This window comes from Hylobates moloch, unplaced genomic scaffold (assembly GCF_009828535.3).
Source record: "Hylobates moloch isolate HMO894 unplaced genomic scaffold, HMol_V3 SCAFFOLD_4, whole genome shotgun sequence".
Lineage (NCBI taxonomy): Eukaryota > Metazoa > Chordata > Mammalia > Primates > Hylobatidae > Hylobates > Hylobates moloch.
The window spans coordinates 47,748,553-47,766,818 of NW_026652279.1; the positions used below are offsets into that span (position 1 = coordinate 47,748,553).

An 18,266-nucleotide genomic window follows, 5' to 3' on the forward strand; every position below is an offset into this window, starting at 1 on the left:
TGTAGATTCTGGATATTAGCCCTTTGTCAGATGAGTAGGTTGCGAAAATTTTCTCCCATTTTGTAGGTTGCCTGTTCACTCTGATGGTAGTTTCTTTTGCTGTGCAGAAGCTCTTTAGTTTAATTAGATCTCATTTGTCAATTATGGCTTTTGTTGCCATTGCTTTTGTTGTTTTAGACATGAAGTCCTTGCCCATGCCTATGTCCTGAATGGTATTGCCTAGGTTTTCTTCTAGGGTTTTTATGGTTTTAGGTCTAACATGTAAGTCTTTAATCCATCTTGAATTAATTTTTGTATAAGGTGTAAGGAAGGGATCCAATTTCAGCTTTCTATATATGGCTAGCCAGTTTTCCCAGCACCATTTATTAAACAGGGAATCTTTTCCCCATTTCTTGTTTTTGTCAGGTTTGTCAAAGATCAGATAGTTGTAGATATGTGGCATTATTTCTGAGGGCTCTGTTCTGTTCCATTGGTCTATATCTCTGTTTTGGTACCAGTACCATGCTGTTTTGGTTACTGTAGCCTTGTAGTATAGTTTGAAGTCAGGTAGCAAGATGCCTCCAGCCTTGTTCTTTTGGCTTAGGATTGACTTGGCAATGTGGGCTCTTTTTTGGTTCCATATGAACTTTAGTTTTTTCCAATTCTGTGAAGAAAGTCATTGGTAACTTGATGGGGATGGCACTGAATCTATAAATTACCTTGGGCAGTATGGCCATTTTCATGATATTGATCCTTCCTACCCATGAGCATGGAATGTTCTTCCATTTGTTTGTATCCTCTTTTATTTCATTGAGCAGTGGTTTGTAATTCTCCTTGAGGAGGTCCTTCACATCCCTTGTAAGTTGGATTCCTAGGTATTTTATTCTCTTTGAAGCAATTGTGAATGGGAGTTCACTCATGATTTGGCTCTCTGTTTGTCTGTTATTGGTGTATAAGAATGCTTGTGATTTTTGCACATTGATTTTGTATCCTGAGACTTTGTTGAAGTTGCTTATCAGCTTAAGGAGATTTTGGGCTGAGACGATGGGGTTTTCTAGATATACTATCATGTCATCTGCAAACAGGGACAATTTGACTTCCTCTTTTCCTAATTGAATATCCTTTATCTCCTTCTCCTGCCTGATTGCCCTGGCCAGAACTTCCAACACTATGTTGAAAGGATCCCCATTTTTTATTAATTTTTTTCTCCTTCCTCATTTCAACTTAAAACTACCTCTCTAATCCCCAGGGACTTCATAGCATCTGTGGGGTCTTCTGCCCAGCCACAGTAGCCCGCAAAGGAAAAGAGAAGTTGGGGATTGCTCCCTTTTGTAGCAATAGAGTTTCTCTTCTTTTGGCCTGAGAACAGCAAGGAGTCACTTAGGGGCCTGGGTGTAGAATGTAGCTTTCTTCCTGACATTCCAGCCTTCGCCAACTGCCCTAGACCATTAGTTGCACCAAAGTTAGTTCCATTCAGCAAAAATAAATTGTGAACTTGTTGACATTTTTGTCCTCTTAACAATTCATTGTTTATTTTTCCATGACGGAGAATTTTGATGCAATTATCACTGAGCTTTCTGACAAAAGAGAAATAGCTGAGGAATTTTGATGAGTTACCCACTTCATTAATCAGAACAAGCATCTCTAGTGACAGGGTTAGAATTACAATGAAGATTAGATAGCAAATTGCTGTTCCACCTAACGTCAATCATTCATAGTGACAGTAGTGTGATTACACTTCAGGAAAGAGCTTTTCTGGCTAACAGAACGAGGGCAACTCCAGTGCAGGTAATAAATTTAGCAGGGCGAGCTGTCATTTCTTCTCTTCAGTGGAATCCTTAACAACCAAATGATGTATTGTGGAAGATTTTGTGGGGAGGACACCATTTCACTTTAAAAGTTTCTAAATTTCACCAGGTAGTATTTTATTTTAGAAATTGTTATGGATAGGTTACTTAGGAACAGTTCTTCCTTCAGTGACTTTCTGTATTTTATTTACCTATATCAAGCCTTAATTATTACCACAACTATGATAAAGAGATGATGGAAGTTAGGAAAAGAGTGCCTGACTATATTTGAAAATCTATCAGAAATAAAAACATGGTACAAAAATAAATGAACTAGGAAATAAATGGAGGGAAATCAGACTAGTTACCTGGCTAGTTAAAACTTAAGTTCTCCTGGCTTAAACAGAACAACCCAGTTGTGGTTTTAAATCAACATCTTGTTTTAAAAAGCAAGGGGATAGAGCACTATTGTAGTTCCAAAGTATAGAAAAGTAAGGAGGAGAAGCATGCCTGGCAGCATCAGGAAGTAAGCTGGGGGGAGGGAGGAATAGAAAGAATAAATAGTTCAGGTCTGTGGAAGTATGCCACCCTTCTAAATAAAAACAGAACTAGCATCTTTTTCCAGAGAAAATGGAACTGAGTATATTCCTTTCCCAAATATTTCCTTCGAACACATTTATGGGACTCCTGTATACCTGGATAATGTTTGCTATGAATCAAGAATAACTAAGCAGCTATTCTTGATTCACACTTTATTTTTTTAATTTAAATTTTAATGGGATTGCTTTTTTTGAGCAAGCAGGGAAAAAACCAATAACAAGTCAGTTTCAAGAAAGTAGTTGCCATACAGGTTTGTCACTTTGCTCTTGTTAGCTTCTGTGCGGTGAACCTGAATTATAGGCCTTTAAAACTGATCATTTTGGTCTCAAAGTCTCAACATAAGTATTTTTAAAGAAACATATTGACTATAGAATTCATAAACTCAAAATTTCCCCTCCTACATTCAGATATGTTCCTAACCAATGCTTTTCTACCATGGTAAGTTATGTATACAGTTTTCTTTCACTATAAAAGCAGCAAAAAATGTGCCTTTCTTTTTCAGGAGAGATGTTTTTGCTTAATAGATTAGAGTCATCAGGATGCTGGAATGTTTCAGTTTCAGCCTTAGGTGTAACACTAACTCTTTACTTGTGATTTTAGTCATTAAACCTTTCTCTACTTGAAGTTTTAGCTTGGTGAAGTAAATCATAATAATATCTACAATCTTTATTTTATAATGATGGTTTACAAATTAATAAAAATAATACACGTAAGATGCTTTGAACTTTACAAACAAAAGGATTGTTAAAATCAAAGGATACTATTAATAGTGTTATTATTATCAAGATGGATTATGTTTGTACTATTTCTTCATTTGAAATAATCCTGAAGTTAAAATTAGAGATAGCTACACATAGAATATTTTACCAAGTCATTCAAGAGGAATCTCTTAAAGGGATTTGGTAAACAGACACAGAACATTTTCTTTCAACCGTGGCACACAAGTTAACGCCATTTTTTTCATACTGTATTTTGTGGAACAGGTAAACAAATGATGCAAAGGCATACCCCTCAACTTGGCAGCTGTATCTCTTCTCCCTATTACAACTGAAAGAGTATCCAGTATTCAGCAAATCTCCTTTCCTTCCTCTCTCCCTTCCTCCCTTTCATCCTCTCCAAAAGATCTAAGGTGAAGGTCTAGAACATGTGCCTTATTTGACATATGGAGAGGGCTTTTTAAAGTTTGCCATGGTTTCTCCTAATGAGAAATTATAATGAAGAATATTGTTTAGTTTGTCTAAACAAGAATATAAACTAATACCCTGTTTGGAAAACATTTCTGGCCAAATAGACAATTTCTAAGAATTCTAGTAGATGCTTTCTTATATTATTGGTCTTTTCATTGATACATCCTCTTTCCCGATAACCTCTCAGAAGTAGAGGTCATATCAAACAATTTTGTGCAGAGTCCCCAAATTGAAACACAGTGATGGCTGCTTAGTAAATGCTGAAATGAAGAAACTTAAGTATTTTTATAGAGAAAGAAGCAGTAAATATTTGCCTGATAAATCTGGCAAATCCTTGAAACTGGCAAATCCCCTATACTTCCCACGAAGTCACTTTCTATGAGGTTAGTTTTTGTTTTAATGCTCCCCACACTCAGTGCCACTGTCAGATTTACCATTCCCATTTATGAGACCTATTCCCTTCTCTCAGGAGGCTCACAGTCTAGGAGAAAAAGGTAAACTGGTGATTACAATATAGTGTATTGGGTGCTTTGGCTGAAGAAAGCATAGATTGCTATAGGAACACAGTGGATGGGCAGTTACATTTGGGTAGAGGGATTGGTAACAGGAGGGCTTCCTGGGAGAGGTGACTACTGTAGTTAGGCAGAAAGAAGGCAGAAAAGGGACAGAGAAATTAGTATTAGGTTGGTGCAAAAGTTATTGCAGTTTTTGGCTATGAAAAGCAATGGCAAAAACCGCAATTACTTTTGCACCAACCTAATATGAACATAGGAAACTATGAAACGGCATGGTTGGTGTCAAGGCCAAAAGCTGAAAGTAATTTGATCTAGAAGGAATGTAAAGTTTGCTGAAAAGAGAGAAGATATAAGCAAGGACTAGGTCTCAGTGATTTTCTTAGACTAGGATCATGAGTAAAGTACTGCTGTGGGGACATCCTTAAGATCAGTAGACCTTGTCTAATTTGCTGTCAAGTGCATGTAGTGGAAGATTATAGGCAGCCTGATCATCTAGTCTCTCTAGACTCACCAAAGCCTAAAGTGGTCAGTGGTAGTAGCCCAGCTGATTTTGTTGTTTATAGCTGTCTTATTCTCAGGAACCAGAGACTCCATCCCATCTTCATGGAATCTCCCCTGTTCACTTGTGTGGACACTAGTGTGTCAGAAACGGTAATGAATTAAATGGTTGGTATTTTGAGCTCCAAGACACCTGGCAGGGGGAGTCATGTTGGAAACAAGTTTTCAAGCTTCTCAAACAAGCCCCTTGGTTCATGTCATAGATGTGACTTATTCCAGCTCCCCGTGGGACTCATGGCTTACAATGACAATGAAGTATTTTAGTTTAAGTTGTGAGGCTGAGAATGCCTCATTTGCATGATTGAATATTCCTTGTCATTATTAGCATAAAGGAATTGTGCTTTGTCTCTTCCTTTCCATTAAGACAACAGTTCCTATATTTGTTTTTAAAAAGTGTGAGGGGAAAATCTGAGGAGAGGGCTGTCAGTGTTAGATATTAGAAACACTAGTGCTGATGGGTGGTGATTTTCCTAATATTTCTGCTGCAGTGTCAAAAACGGTATTTCGCTGCCTGGCATAAGCTGATTCTTGATCATAGGATTAAGCTGGGGAAAGCTGGGACCCTGTCTGACTGGAAGATTCAGCTGAAGGTCCTGCGGGCCTGGCGAGACTACACAAGATTCCAGAAGTTGGAGCGGCAGACTCAAGCCTTGGAAAATGATCTTGGGGAAGAAAACAGGTATCATTATTTGTATTGTGAAAATCCTTGTAGTATGTTTATCTAGGATATTTCCCTCCTGAAGAACCCACAAATAAACTTTACACATGCCAACTAGAATAATCTTAACCACTTATAAAATATAGTAATCACAGTTTTTCTATGTTACATCTCAAACTAGAAAATTTTAACTGAAAATTATAAGTAAACAAAATTATTTAAATATGCTAGCTGGGAGCAGTGAGGTGTGCCTATAATCCCAGCTACTCAGAAGGCTAAGGCAGAAGGATCACTTGAGCCTAGGAGTTCGAGACCAGCCTGGGGAACATAGTGAGACCCTGTCCCCAATAAAATAAAATGAAATAAAATGAAATGAAATGAAATAAATAAAATACATTGTACATGATCTTTCTTTAATGGAAGCAAGTATTAGGATTTTCCCTTGCGTTCTGGTGTAGTAGCATTGTACCCTGGACCATCTTACAATTCAAAAGAGGGTGTTTGGCTTATATGCCAATAATTCTCATTCATAGAAATCACTGTCTGCACATAAAATGTTAATTAAGGACACAGAGAACATCCATCTGGGAGGGCCAACCTGCCAAAAGTGATTCCTCCCACTCTACCATCTTTTGTTCCACACCTTATTTAGAGGTTTTTTGACACCTTTATAACAGCTCCTTCTTATGTTTGTGAATGACACAGAATTCTGTCTTCAAATGAGGCTTTCTTTATTCTATCATCTTAAAATCAAATAATTTTCTTATTATTATTTACAAGTTCAAGTTTGCATTCTTGAATCAAAATCACAGATGTAAAATGAACCATTTGGTTGTTTGTTTTTCATTATTTCTTCTAAAAAAAGTGATAAATGATGTGCAGAACGTGCAGGTTTGTTACATAGGTATAGGTGTGCCATGGTGGTTCGCTGCACCTATTGACCTATCCTCTAAGTTTCCTTCCCTCATCCTCCACCCCTCAACAGGCCCTGGTGTGTGCTGTTGCCCTCTCTGTGTCCATGTGAAGGAACCATTTGTTTACTTAGGGGTTGGGGAGAAATTCATGTTTTTATAAGTAATCACTTCTCTACTGGCAGTTCTGTCATTCATTCAGGATGAAAAATCACATGAATGATAAATGTAAGTATTGTTACATAGAAGGGCATGGTGCCTCTTAAAGTTGTGCAATCCTGTGATAGCATCAGGCCTGGAGACTGGTGCATGGCCCCTTGTCCTCAAAGAGCTCACAGTTGAATGGGCAAAACAACATCTAGAGACTGTACAGGTGTTGATTAGTATTGTAAACTGAATAATACATCTCCATCTGCTGCTGAGAATGTGGCAAGAATGTGTAGCTGTGGCTAAGGAGATTCCTAAAGAGTGCCAGGAAAGGCATTGTCAAGAAGATGGGTCTTGATCTGAGCTCTTCATGGTCAATAGGATGTTCCTAGGTAGAGATGGGGAGACTGGGATGATGGCATGAAGCATAGCCATCTGGATTGGCTGGAGATTATCAAGCATGTGGTTGTCAAGTACATCAACTTCTGAACAGCCTTGAATGCCAGGACATGGAGTTAAGGTATCTTTGGTTAAAAAAAAAGAAAAAAAAAGTGAATCCTTGAAGGTTTTTTAAGCAGGAGGGTGACCTAGTCAATTTCCCTTTCCTATTATATGCTGGGAGAAATCTTTGGTGAAAAAAATAGAGGCAAACACAGAAAACTCTCCCATAGTTTGTTTCTAAAATCTCAGGACCTGGTGATTGATACAAAGAATTAGGATGATAGCTTACTCAGAAAGGAATAGCTGGCAGGATTTGTTGGATAAAGAAGGGAAACGGGTTGTAAAGTGGATGCAATGTGAGTGCAGGCATAAAATGAGTAGACACTTGGATGTTGAAGTTAAAAGTGGCCTATGAGATTTACATGCTAGAAGAAACTTGTATAAGGAAAATCTGGAAAATTTAAGATTCTGTTCCAATTAAACTGTTTAAATATAAAAGCACTAAATAGGGATTTCATAATAGCATAATGTGCCAATTTTTTAAAAAAGATCTTCTCAGAACTTTTTGTCTTGTATCTGTTAATTATTTTCAGGTGACTATTTTTAAATGTTTAGAATGGATACTAAACAGTTTTTAACTGCCAGAGTTAGAAAACATTTAACTTATAATAATTTTTTACTATAAAGCTTTAGAGCAAAAAAAAACCCCAGAGCAGGAAGGCACCTCAAGGATCATCTGATCCAGCCCCTCATTTTACAGGTGATAAAAGTAAGGCCCAGAGACAGTAAATGACTGAAGGGCACAAAGCAAAAAGCAGCCTCAATGGACACCAAATCCATACTTGTTGAATAATAAGCAAGTCAGGGAACAAATGAAGAACTCAGTTGCTTCCTTTCCTGCAATTTAACTTGATAAGGTTTTGAAGCATACTTTCTAAATAGACAGTTCAGGGATAGGAGAGAGCATTTATTATCATGGTTACTCATTATAGAAACTTAGCTCTGACCAGATTGACAAAACGCAGGTGATTCTGTGGTTCACTCACCTGGACATTGAAATTACTTATTATGTTTGTTATTTAAATGTCAGTTGTTTTCCTCATCCTCTAGCTCCCCTCACTGACGTGTGTGTTTGCCACCTCGATTTCCGCTCACTGGCCTGTCCACCATGAAGGGCCCAGACTTGTGGGCTTTTTTCTTTCCCCCCTTTTCTTTCTGTTCTTCCCACTTTCTCCCTGAAGCAACCACAAATCTCTCTCTTTTTAGTATTCATAATTTAGCAACCATCTTTCCTTGTTGAGCCTGTGCTGAGTCTCACTCGCAATCCAAGGATTCATCCACTTATTTCTTCTAAAAATGCGTCTTGCTTTTCCTGATAGGAATTGTGGTTACTCTATTTTTGTTCATCTTTATTATTTTAAAAGAAGTTATGGTAATAATGTTATAAAATTTCCTTACAATATTGTGATGCAGCTTCAACATGAACAAATATTTCCAAACCCTGAGGATTCACTTAGTAATACAACAAAATTCTAGTACACACACTAAATTAGACCCTTTGACATGGTGGTATTGAAATTTGAACTGTATATTCAATTTCCTTAGCGTGTTCATTTTTGAAAGTTGGTTCCAGATCTTCCATTCCTCCTCTCCCTCTTTCTGTCTACATTTACAGCTAGCCCCAGACAAAATTGGAAAGAAACAGGGTTTGTTTTCAACATCTGCACCAAAATCTCACAAATCACTACTTAAAAACTTACTCATGTAAGTGAATACCACCTCTACCCCAATAACTATGGATAAATTAAAATAAAAATTTTTAAAAAATCTTCTGCCAGTCCTTCCTGAGCCCCGCTTCCCAGATTTCTCAATTCTTTCCTGGAGCGCATCTCTGCCCTTCTCTGTATTAACCTCCACAGTCTTTAATCCTGCCCTCTCTTGCACCAGTGCTCTGGGCCTTTCCTGAAACATGCTTTTATCTCTTCCCTTTGTCCCTCAAGCCCTTCGTTCTTTGTTACTGTAATTCTCACTTGATATGTTATCCCTCCCGGGACATTTTTTGTTTGTTTGTTTTAACAGGCACTGTCTGGAAACAGTGCCCAAAGTGGGAGTGACAGAGATTTGAGGGTACTGTGGCAGGCCAGTGAAAAAAACTGGCCCTTTGGCATTCTTCAGACCATCTCATTCGTTTGTTCGTTCATTCATTCATACTGTTTGATTGGGATAAATTCATTCAGTCAACCAGCTTTACTGATGTTTACTGTATAACTAGATCCTCTCCTAAGTCCTGGGGATAGGATGGGGGAACAAAAATATTAAACATTATTGCCTTCTAGGAGTTTTTTTATCTAAATGGGGAAGTTAAAATTGTACCCAAATATTTAACACAATTGCAACAGAAGACAACATAAGATAAATACTTAGGAGTGATATACACATGAATGATATCCTTCATTATGATCCCCCGGGGAGCTTTCTAGAAATAGAAATTCATGGGCCCCACCTTCATTATGATCCCCTGGGGAGCCTTCTAGAAATAGAAATTCATGGGCCCCACCTTCTGAAAGAGGCAGAATGTGGCTAAGTAGAAAAGGGCATTTTTTAGTTTGGAGAAGAACTAGTAAACTAGTACATAGGCAGGCTTGTGTAGGAACAGGTCAGGGTGAACACGCCAGGCTCACCTGGAGGTGGGGAGGAGAAGTGAGGCTGAATTGAAAATAGGCCGTCAGATATTCTCATTTCCAGTACTCCGGATTTCAGTGTTCTTTTGGAAATCATTTACGGAGTGTGACTGTTAATCATGTTCAATTGTCCCCTCTGCTCACGTGGGTATGCAGGTGAGCAGCCAGAAGCCGCATGGTATCTTCACCTGGTAAAGCTCCTGATCGCTCTACCACAGAGGCAGAGGACAAGGCTTTCATAGCCTGGCTCACATGAACAGACACTTCTCAAAAGAAGACATTTATGCAGCCAAAAAACACATGAAAAAATGCTCATCATCACTGGCCATCAGAGAAATGCAAATCAAAACCACAGTGAGATACCATCTCACACCAGTTAGAATGGCGATCATTAAAAAGTCAGGAAACAACAGGTGCTGGAGAGGATGTGGAGAAATAGGAACACTTTTACACTGTTGGTGGGACTGTAAACTAGTTCAACCATTGTGGAAGTCAGTGTGGCGATTCCTCAGGGATCTAGAACTAGAAATACCATTTGACCCAGCCATTTCATTACTGGGTATATACCCAAAGGACTATAAATCATGCTGCTATAAAGACACATGCACACATATGTTTATTGCGGCACTATTCACAATAGCAAAGACTTGGAACCAACCCAAATGTCCATCAACGATAGACTGGATTAAGAAAATGTGGCACATATACACCATGGAATACTATGCAGCCATAAAAAAGGATGAGTTCATGTCCTTTGTAGGGACATGGATGAAACTGGAAACCATCATTCTCAGTAAACTATTGCAAGGACAAAAAACCAAACACCGCATGTTCTCACTCATAGGTGGGAATTGAACAATGAGAACACATGGACACAGGAAGGAGAACATCACACTCTGGGGACTGTTGTGGGGTGGGGGGAGCGGGGAGGGACAGCATTAGGAGATATACCTAATGCTAAATGATGAGTTAATGGGTGCAGCACACCAACATGGCACATGGATACATATGTAACAAACGTGCACATTGTGCACATGTACCCTAAAACTTAAAGTATAATAATAATAAGAAGAAGAATAAAAACTTTAACACTTTTTAAAACACTTTTTATCTTCCATTTTGTCCCTGGGGGTACCTGGCACATTATTGAATGCATGAGCTTATTCATTCCTATTCCTGCTGAACCTGCTCATCCCAAATGTCACTGTTCATGTCACTGCTTTTTTATGTTCTGCATCAGATTACAGCACTCAATCAGATCACCAGCTTGTGATTATGTATCATTTTTCATTTGCTTTTAAAACATTCAGGACATGTTGCAGATATCTAGTAGTCTTGTCCTAAGACAGTGGGTATTACCTTACATGTCAATTTTAGTCTATATTTTCAGGGTTTTAAATTGAATTGATTCTCAGAAAAAAACTCTTGTAGGATAGGCAGCATAATAGGGCTTACTGACACTGTTTTTGAGGATGAATCTGGGGCTGAGAAACTCAATTGCTGTCCCAGTGTCCCATATCTAGTTAGCATTCTTCTTCTGACTTGTAAGTTCCAAAACATGCACCAGTCACCCAGTATCATTGAGTGTTCATCCTGGGCAGCAAGGTTCATACTTAAATTCCTATTCAAACCTTTTGTATTTTATATTCTTTGATAAGCAGAGACTGCTTTTCTCTGCATGCAGTTACATATCATTGTGATGATCAATTTATATACTCTGGCTAGAAATTCCCTGATTTCAGATTGCAAGGAAATTGGGATAGGCTATTTTTCATAAGGGAACTCTGCCCTTCCATTTATGATTATCTGGCACCTATGTCTGAAACCATTTCTTTAGGTGAGCATACCAGAGTAAGTTGCATCTGACTAAGGTTTAAGAAATTCAAGTGATTTTTCACTTTTAGAAATATTTATGTTTTAGTGTTACCTTTTAGAAAGTATAGAAATTGGCTTATATGCAACATTGTCACTCTACTGAAGTGAGCTGCAAGAGAACAGTAGTGGAACTATCCTTGTCTCTGGATCTCTAGCTTCTGTGCTTCTGCCTTTCTGCCTCAAACCACAAATACAGATATTGTAACTACATTTTCTGTTTTTTCTTTTTTACTTTTTTTTTTTTTTTTTTCTGTGACACAGGGTCTCACTCTGTTGCCCAGGCTGGAGTGCAGTGGCACAATCTCGGCTCACTGCAATTTCCACTTCCCAGGCTCAGGTGATCCTCCCACTTCAGCCTCCCAAGTAGCTGGGACTACAGGCACTCACCACCACGCCCAGCTAATTTTTATATTTTTTGTAGGGATGAAGTTTCACTATGTGGCCCAAGTCTCAAACTCCTGGGCTCAAGTGATCCGCTCACCTCAGCCTCCCAAATTCCTGCAGTTACAGGCATCAGCCACTGCACCTGGCCAACTACATTTTCATATCCCCACACAACCATTATAGAGTGGGCTTTAAGCCCTATATTGAACATGCATTTTTTTTACTCATTTTCTTACTTTTTTAGTCTTGTTATATTTACAGAAGTGTTTTTCTCCTTGACTTTTCATAGTGTCCAAATAATCTCCTTGACAGTCAAAACCCCAGTGCTGCTTTTGGCTGTTAGTGCTGTAAAAACAGGAAATTAATACATCAGGTAAATTTTACACTCCTCCTTCCAGAGCAGATTGATGGAAATTGAATTTCACATTAATCAGACACAGCAATGTACATCTTCTATCCTGTAGAAATTTATGATTTTTACTCACTTGAATAAAATGTTACAGGGTTTTTTTGTTCACTATTTATACACTGATTTTTGGAGCTTTGTTCTTATCTGTGTTGCTATCTGATTTATTGTTATTTCTTCTAAAATTTTTATTTCAAGATTATTCAGTCTCAGATATTTGTTTTCATAAAAGTAAAACATACGTAAATATTTATTACCACCTATATTATACTTTTATTACAAAAACCATCAGTAAGTGAATTTCTAAGTATTTATTGAGTACCTATCAATGCATTAGACGGAAACAATTAAATATAATGAAATATGCTGTTAGCAGGGTTGCTTATTTTTTAAAGAAATATAGAATAGATTAGAAATATCAGAGTATATCTCTTGTGGTGAGGGTAAATATTTGGTGAAACTTTTACACACACACACACAAACACACACACATATACTTGTATATTGAGTCACAATGTGACATTTTTTCTTACTGTAGGTTGCAGTCAAAAAAAGGTTTAAAAGTCATATAAACATTTAAGAACTGTAGAAATGGTCTCCTGACTCACTGAGTTAAGAACTTCATGATTTGCTTGATATGACCCCAAAGAGTCCATGAGGAGAGTTAAGCATTATGTATGTTTAACAGAAATGGATATGCAAACAGTATGATGGAGAACTTATATGAGTCACCTTTCCAAGATACAATCCAGTGTGTGTCTAAACAGTATTATATTTTGAACCTCAAAGCTGATCCCTGATACCACATATAAGTTCCACACTCACAGCTAACTTCTTCAGGATAATAACCATTCACTTACAGATAGATCTAAGACCTCTATGTTTGAATTCTCAACTGACTGCCACCAAATCTCCTAATGGAGATTCCCATTGGGAAGAAAATGTGGCTGGCAGTAACACCATATCCCAACCTCCCCTCAGTCATATTCCCTAACATTTATAAAGTTTCCAGGAATCAAAGTGAGCTCTTCCTTAGGAAGGTCTAGAAAATAAATGAGTTCCATGAGACCAGGGGCCTTGCCTTTGCCCTTCACACATCTGGTGCTTAGCAAGTACCTTCTTGGGGCAGACATGCATTCAGTTCAAGGGTTTGGTAAATGAGTCCTTCTCTTTAGCAGTCCTTTCCCTGACCAGTTCTTGCGCAAGATCAATCCTCAGAGTTTTACTTTGATTTTTGTAAGCCTTTTACTTAAATTATTGACAATTTAACTTGTTAAGTGTTATAATTGTGTTGCTTTCTCTTTCTCCTAAACCTGTCTTTTTTTTTTTTTTTAATTATACTTTAGGTTTTAGGGTACATGTGCACAATGTGCAGGTTTGTTAGATATGTATCCATGTGCCATGTTGATTTCCTGCACCCATTAGCTCGTCATTTAGCATTAGGTATATCTCCTAATGCTGTCCCCGCCCCCCCCACCCCCCACCCCACAACAGTACCCGGAATGTGATGTTCCCCTTCCTGTGTCCATGAGTTCTCATTGTTCAATTCCCACCTATGAGTGAGAACATGCGGTGTTTGGTTTTTTGTCCTTGCGATAGTTTACTGAGAATGATGTTTTCCAGTTTCATCCATGTCCCTACAAAGGACACGAACTCATCATTTTTTATGGCTGCATAGTATTCCATGGTGTATATGTGCCACATTTTCTTAATCCAGTCTATTGTTGTTGGACATTTGGGTTGGTTCCAAGTCTTTGCTATTGTGAATAGTGCTGCAATAAACATACGTGTGCATGTGTCTTTATAGCAGCATGATTTATAGTCCTTTGGGTATATACCCAGTAATGGGATGGCTGGGTCAAATGGTATTTCTAGTTCTAGATCCCTGAGGAATCGCCACACTGACTTCCACAATGGTTGAACTAGTTTACAGTCCCACCAACAGTGTAAAAGTGTTCCTATTTCTCCACATCCTCTCCAGCACCTGTTGTTTCCTGATTTTTTAATGATGGCCATTCTAACTGGTGTGAGATGGTATCTCACTGTGGTTTTGATTTGCATTTCTCTGATGGCCAGTGATGATGAGCATTTCTTCATGTGTTTTCTGGCTGCATAAATGTCTTCTTTTGAGAAGTGTCTGTTCATGTCCTTTGCCCACTTTTTGATGGGGTTGTTTGTTTTTTTCTTGTAAATTTGTTTGAGTTCATTGTAGATTCTGGATATTAGCCCTTTGTCAGATGAGTAGGTTGCAAAAATTTTCTCCCATTCTGTAGGTTGCCTGTTCACTCTGATGGTAGTTTCTTTTGCTGTGCAGAAGCTCTTTAGTTTAATGAGATCCCTCAGAAATGATGCCGCATATCTACAACTATTTGATCTTTGACAAACCTGACAAAAACAAGAAATGGGGAAAGGATTCCCTATTTAATAAATGGTGCTGGGAAAACTGGCTAGCCATATGGAGAAAGCTGAAACTGGATCCCTTCCTTACACCTTATACAAAAATTAATTCAAGATGGATTAAAGACTTAAATGTTAGACCTAAAACCGTTAAAATCCTACAAGAAAACCTAGGCAATACCATTCAGGCCATAGGCGTGGGCAAGGACTTCATGTCTAAAACACCAAAAGCAATGGCAACAAAAGCCAAAATTGACAAATGGGATCTCTAAACCTGTCTTTTTAAAATTTTCGTGCATAGCTGAACCTCTCTCTCCCTCATGCATTCATCTTTTTAAAGTCGTTACTTATGTACCTCTTCTTTTTGCTCTTTCCCCTCCAAAAGCTTTCAGAAACTATGGTAATCAAAAAAATGTAACATGCCCTTGTGACATGAGAGAACAGAACAGTTCTTCTTTCTTCTTGAAGGTAATCTGTTGAAGTGCTGACACCTTCTATGAGGAGATCCTTTGCACTGGGGAATTTGTAAAGCAATTTCATTTAGCTTAATATAAAATGTTAAGCGAGAGCTAAGATGGAGCATTTCTAGAACCTTTTTGGACTTATGTTTTATTCATATTATCAATTAACAAACTGTAAATGGCTTATTTTAATGGAAGTGCTTTGTTGCTTAGAAAACAACAACTGGCCACTGAGTATAACCGGAAACAAGTTCTCCGACACTGCTTTACAGAATGGCAGCATTGGCATGGCGCCGAGCTCCTGAAGAGAGAGCTGGCTCTCACAAAAGAGGAAACTAGGAAGAAGATGGATGCACTGCTGAAGGCAGCATCACTGGGGAAACTCAGTGCCAGTGGGTCATCAGGCATCAGTCTACCCGAGGAGGCAACAGCCATGGTGGGTCCACCAGTAAGAAATGGACAGGTACGTTGTTTTTCCTGCTTAGTAAACACTTGCATTTGAGGTTTGTGCTTTTATAGCTGGTATGTCAGTCATTGTCAGATTGCCTCGTCTAGGCCATCAAAAGATTAAAGCTGCCGCAATGCACTACCTTTCAGGCAGTGTTTATTTCCGTGAATTGAATCTTCTTTTTATAATCATATATAAACTTTGGCATCATTGGAAATTAGTAGGGATTTAATATTGAAAGGGCATTTAAAACAACTAAGTGAAATATTCGTTTAGGAACAGACAGGTAAAGCACTGTCTATAACTCTTGAACTCCTCTTTTTGATCATCAGACATTTCCTTTCTAAATGAGTTTGTGACTTACAAGAGGGGAAATTTAAAATTTTTCTTTTTCTAATAAGAAAAGTCATATGTACTAATTGTAGCAATTTGATAGAAAATCACAGAGAAAAACATCCTATAATTCTGTCATCTGTAGATAATCACTAATAACATGTTAAAGTATAGCCATCTAGTCTTTAAGCATATGCAAATTTATCTCAATATTTTATTTAGCTTTTAAGTTTTCTTTAGTCAGGCCATTGAGGAACTCTAGTCTGCCAAAATTCAGGAAAAGGAAGGCCATGTTTTTTTTCTTCTTAATACTAATACTTACTGTTTTTCTAAAAAAAAAAATTGCGTTTTCACAGTATAACATGAGCATTTTCTGTCATTACATACACTTCTGCAATAGTAGTTCTCAACTGAGAGTATACCTCAGAATCACATCTACTAAAACAGAATTTTTGGTTGTGGGGCACCTCTTTTTTTTTAAGTTCCGCAAGTGGACGTAATATATATCCCCTGTCTGAGGACTAGTATTCTGTGCCACCATTTTGTAATGGCTACATGATATTCTGTAACGAACCATAAGCTGGAATTTGTTTAGCTCCTCTATTACTGGAATTTAAGTTGTTTCCAGTTTTCCCCCATTGTAAACAATGCTTCAGTGAACATCCTAGTAGCTAAATCTGTACATATACATAATGCTTTACTTAGGATAATACCTAAAAATGGAATGCATGTTCTATTTTCATCTTATTATTGCTTCAACATTTGTATTTCTTTGATTACTAGTAAGGTTAAACATTTTTATATTGAATATACACTTGTGCACCACATAGCAATGTTTTGGCGAATGACTGACCACATGCACAGTGGTGGTCCCATAAGATTATAATGGAGCTGAAAAGTTCCTCTTGCTTAGTGACTTCTTGATATCTTGACCCTGTGTAGTCCTAGGCTAATATGTGTGTTTGTATCTTAGTTTTTAACAAAAATGTGTTTTAAAATTTTTTTAAAAAACAACCACTTTAAAAACAGAAAAAAAGCTTATGGAATAAGTATATAAAGAAGGAAAATATTTTTGTACAGCTGTGCAATGTTTGTGTTTTAAGCTGTTACTTTATAAAAGAGTCAAAAAGTTAATAATTTAAAAGTTTATAAAATAGAAAGTTACAGTAAGCTAGGGTTAATTCATCACTGAAGAAAAAAAATTATAATAAATTTAGTGTAGCCTAAGTATACAATGTCTATGAAGTCTGCACTAGTGTATAATAATGTCCTAGGCCTTCACATTCATTCATCCAGAGCAACTTCCAGTCCTGCAAGTGCCAATCAGGGTAAGTGCCCCCATACAGATGTACCATTTTTTATCTTGTATACTGTTTTTACTGTACCTTTTCTATGTTTAGATATGCAAATACTTCCCATGTGTTACAGTTGCCTACAGTATTCCGTACAGTAACATCCTGCCCTGGTTTGTAGACTAGGGGCAATAGGCTATACCATATAGCCTAGATGTGCAGTAGACTATACCATCCTTCTTTGTATAAGTACACTGTACAGTGTTTACACAACAAAATCACCTATTTCTCAGAACAAATCCCCATTATTCAGCAATGCATGACTGTATATATATCTATATATGGATGTAGAAAGATACAGATATATAGTGACTTGTCTCTTCATGCCCTTTGTCCATTTTTCTATTTGATATCTTTCTCTTATTTATAAGAGTTCTTTATATTTTAAGACTATTGATGCTTTTATTATTATATATTGCAAACATTTTTTCCATTTTGTCATTTGTCTTTTTGGTTTAGTTATGGTGTTTGGTACTATACACAGTTGTTAAGTTTTTATAAAGTCAATCCTGTCGGCTTCTTCTTTTATCACTGCTCTTGTCATGTTTAGAAAACCTTGTGGAGAAGATCTTCTACCCCCTCACCTCCACCCTCCACATAATGCTGTTAAGTACTTAATTCAGACATGTGAAATTAAATTGTGCACTGGAGGGTCCCCAGCCTTGCTTTTTACCCTGATGATTGCTAGCAAGTAGGCTGGTTTTAATTTAAGCTTATTCTCTCAGAAAGGGGGAATCAGGAAGATGCTTGTTGGGACTTATGTATAACATTTTGGTCCCTTCCCCTGGGCAATATATTTACCTTTATGGCAGATAATTTTGTCTCCATTGAAACCCAAGACAGACTTCTATCTTAAGAAACAGCTGTATGGAACCTTTTACCTTACAAAGTGCCACTGTTCTTAAATGAAAAAAAAAAGTCAGCAGAAAGTATTTTTTACCTGTGCAAAACAGAAAAATTACTATATATATATACACATATATATACATATATACACATATATACATATATACACATACACATATATACACACATATATACATATATACACATATACACATATGTGTATATATACATATATACATATACATATATACACATATACACATATGTGTATATATACATATATACATATATACACATATG

General features: G+C 37.4%; 1 protein-coding gene across 4 annotated transcripts in view; it reads left to right on the forward strand.

Moving 5' to 3' along the window:
• Window positions 1-18,266, forward strand: part of CCDC191 (coiled-coil domain containing 191) — a 97,169-nt gene that overhangs the window by 32,343 nt on the left and 46,560 nt on the right. For all 4 annotated transcript variants that reach the window (XM_058437485.1, XM_032150141.2, XM_058437486.1 and 1 more), the window contains 2 exons: window positions 5,115-5,305; window positions 15,201-15,450. In XM_058437485.1, the coding sequence (XP_058293468.1) occupies window positions 5,115-5,305; window positions 15,201-15,450 (441 nt within the window). The remainder of the gene's footprint in view (window positions 1-5,114; window positions 5,306-15,200; window positions 15,451-18,266) is intronic.